The sequence below is a fragment of the Kryptolebias marmoratus genome, linkage group LG1 (assembly GCF_001649575.2).
Source record: "Kryptolebias marmoratus isolate JLee-2015 linkage group LG1, ASM164957v2, whole genome shotgun sequence".
Taxonomy (NCBI): domain Eukaryota; kingdom Metazoa; phylum Chordata; class Actinopteri; order Cyprinodontiformes; family Rivulidae; genus Kryptolebias; species Kryptolebias marmoratus.
This window is the reverse complement of record NC_051430.1, coordinates 17467896-17471397: the sequence shown is the minus strand read 5'-3', so window position 1 is coordinate 17471397 and position 3502 is coordinate 17467896. Positions and strand designations below refer to the sequence as shown.

Below are 3502 nucleotides of genomic sequence, written 5' to 3'. Positions count from 1 at the left end.
CAGTAATATTCTAATTTTCTGATATGATGAATTTGAGATTTTCATTTGTTGTCATTTGTAATCATCAAAATTAAACGAAATAAACATTTGAAATATATGAGTTTGTATGTAATGTATGAATATGATATACAAGTTTCACTTTTTAAATGGAATTACTGAAATCAATCTACTTTTTCATGATATTCTAATTTTATGACCAGCACCTGTAAGTGAATGTTTTATCTGGTAATCTCCACTGTGTCGTAGTGTGTTTTTGGAGCCACAAAACACAAAAGCACACTGATTGAAACCTTTAAAATCTGTCAATTTCTTCATTTTATACAAAAAAAGAAACTAATTCAGTCTACACACTGCTACCTTCTCTTTCTGCCTAAGCCCCCTTTCCTGGATTGACTGTGTGTCTGTGCTCTATGAAAAGAAAATATTAAACTTGTTTTGTACTTTATGGACACAGAGCACCTATTAGGGACCAATTTTGGGGTCCAATTTTGAGCATAAAATCCAACAGGGCAATTAGACATTTGGATAACCCAATAATGAAGCTTTTGTCTCCATCAATACTATTAACCTAACCATAAGAAGTGACACAAATTTAATGTTAGAATTGCACCAAATAAACTGATATTAAACATGTTTTATGGTTTTGTTTGTAAGTATAGGCTCTATGTTGGCCTATGAGTTAGGAAACATGATTTATTTGATGTTTGATTTTATTATTGGTTACATAGCGAGAACAATAACAAAACACATCATTGTGCTTTAAATGCAGACAATAGTATTGTCAATAAATTGTGGATTATTACTAAACTTTTTAAACATGTCCACCACCGTCATTTTGCATACAAGTCACTGCAGGATTTCTTCTTTAAAAAACACCAAATATATTTGAATGTAGTTGCTCACAAACTAACTAATGAACTGTTACAGTTTTTCTCTGAACACCACAGGACAGGGAGTTACCATCAACCCATAATTACTGATGTGATTTATCTCCTGTTTCCTAGTTCAACTTGTTTCTTAGGTACTCTCACCTGTTAGCTCCTTCCAGGCATCGGTGATTGTAGTTGTAATATGGGAGAACTTGAGCTGACAGGTACGGGTTGTTAAAGGCTGGCCGTCGCCTCGGAGTCGCGTCGCGCTGAAACATTCTGCGCCACTTTCTGAAGCTCCGGCATCAAACTTCGCTGCTGAGCCGAAAGGAAACAAAGCAGCTGAATTAACCACACACGGAGGAGAAACAGTGCTGCCCAGAGGACTAACCCCTAGCATCCAGTTAAAAAAAAAAAAAAAAGCAGACGAAGAAATCGAAACTTACCGGTGCTCGTCAGCGCGAAACTCACCAGCTAGCTAGCAGCGCGAAGCTAACCATCAATAATCATTTTGAGGTAAATAATAAAAATAATAACAGCTTTTGGGTTAATATATAAAATATTAATCTATGATGACGTGTCATTAAATGTTGAAAACTTTTTATAAAGTAAAAAAAAAAAATAATTCCCTACATCTCTCTACCACTTACCTGTTTAGCTTTCACCATACATGTAAACAAAACTGAAGGTCCTCATCCTTTGCGTGCAAACTTCCGCATTGACGTAATGACGTAAGCAAGCGAGATTTTAAAGGGGACGTGTCCCTTTGTTTGCTGTTTAAAGGACAGATTCACTTAAATTTGGAAAAGGGTGACCGGTGATTAACAAAATTAAACTCGGGAGTAAAATCAGTCTGGTAAGAACGTGCCTACATGACTGTCGATGCATACTCTTTGAAATTATTTCTAAAATAATAAAGTCATGTTCTGTGTATCCAAATCTGTTTGATTTGCATTGTGGGTGCAGTGAATCAGATAAGTCCTGCAGAATCAGCAGCTTTTATCTGTTATCTACTGTCAAGAACACACCACACAAGCTAGTCAGCATTCATTCACACTATTGTTTTCCCGAGGTTATTGGCAGACTAACTCCTTTTGGATATTTTATGCCATTTTAGCCATTCATAAATCAAAACAGCTCAACTCCTGCAGGAGATGGGTGATATGACTTGGATAACTTTATTTATAAATATTTTCACTTTGAAAATAAGTTGAGACCTCTTCATTCCCTTCAAAAACTATGTCTTTTTTAAATCTCTTTGGCATACTTGCTCTATGTTTGTATTCTTGTGCTATTTTCAGGTTTAAGTTGGCCTTTTTGCTACCTCTAGCTTTTGGCTAGCATGTTTATGCATTCAGCTAGCCTTTTGCTGCTTTTAGCAAGAGTTTAACTTTTAGCTTTGAGCCAGTGTTCTACTTCTTTTAGCTTTAACATTATTTAGCATTCATACTGCATTTTTGGAAGAAAAAAAAAAGCTATTTCTCAATTTTTTGAATATCTTTACGTTTTCTGTCAACATTCTGCAGTCTTTTAAGTTCTCACTTTAATTTACTAAATAATAAAAATCACTCATCTTTACAGATTTTGTGTCAGCTACAATGAAATTGTTTCAATTTGCTTACATGTGTTACCTTAACGATTTTTGTTATCAGTTTGTAAGGGGAAGGCACCCACATCAGATAGCTTCAGCTGATTTTAGAGGTAAAGGAAGCCTATTTCCACCCCATATTTATAAGGTTCAACAAAAACCACATTAAATGAAACCACATTAAGCCTAAAAGGCAGCTGATTGGTCGTGTTGTGCTTCGGTTTTCCCTGGCAGCTCTGTGCCTCTTTTAGACAAACTTATTTTTCGACAATAAAAGCATCGAATGGCATCAGTCCCTGGAGCGCCGAGTGACGTCACTGCGGAGGACGGGGCCGTGACGTCGGCGGTTCGATACGGACGTGGAGTGAGTAGGAGGGATGCATCATCCAGATGTGGGACTTTTATGGGAAGGGGGAGGGAAGAAGGGGGGGAGGAGGGGGGCGCAAATATGGGTCCAGTTCGGCTCGGATCAATAATCTGATACATGACGTTACTGTCGAGGATCTGATGTGGAGAAGAAGCATTAAAATGATGTCGCAGAAGCACAGAAAACCACTTTAACAGCTCGGCTAATAAAAGGGAGTGCGGAGCGGAGTGGGGGGGTGTAGCCTGTGAGCCGGTGAGGAGGAGGTGTGTGGTGGTGGTGGGGGGAGAGACGTGGACAGTGATGCTGCGCGTTATCTGCTCTCTAAACGAGGGCTGTCTTTTCCCAGTTCAGGCAGCGAGGCTTCTCCACCCTTTTCCAGTGAGGATCTGTAATTCACACGACAGCAGCAGGGCGTCTGTCGTACCTCCATCATCACCATCATCATCATCAGCAGCAGCAGCAGCAGCATCTGCGCTGGATCTAACCCCACAGCTCCTGCTGCTCCATCATCACCAGACGGGCAGAGGGGAGCAGAGGAGCCGATCACCGTGCCATGTGCGGAGCGACATATATGCGTGAATTCATGCGGTGACAGAGGAAGAAAATAAAAAAAAATAAAAAACAGGGGAATGGAGCAGCTGTCGTCAGATTCCCGCAGACGCACCCTGGGTGAAACGC

General features: G+C 39.7%; 1 protein-coding gene across 5 annotated transcripts in view; it reads right to left on the bottom strand.

Moving 5' to 3' along the window:
* The window catches only part of tent2 (terminal nucleotidyltransferase 2), an 8816-nt gene extending 6754 nt beyond the window's left edge, over positions 1-2062 (bottom strand). The window contains exons 1-3 of one of the 5 annotated variants that reach the window (XM_017413634.3): positions 1520-2062; positions 1316-1361; positions 1032-1187 (exon numbers count right to left, since the gene is read on the bottom strand). In XM_017413634.3, the coding sequence (XP_017269123.1) occupies positions 1032-1147 (116 nt within the window). In that variant the 5' untranslated portion in view covers positions 1148-1187; positions 1316-1361; positions 1520-2062. The other 4 variants (XR_005233011.1, XM_017413635.3, XM_017413636.3 and 1 more) reach the window with 4 other exon arrangements.
* Positions 2063-3502: the final 1440 nt, after the last annotated feature.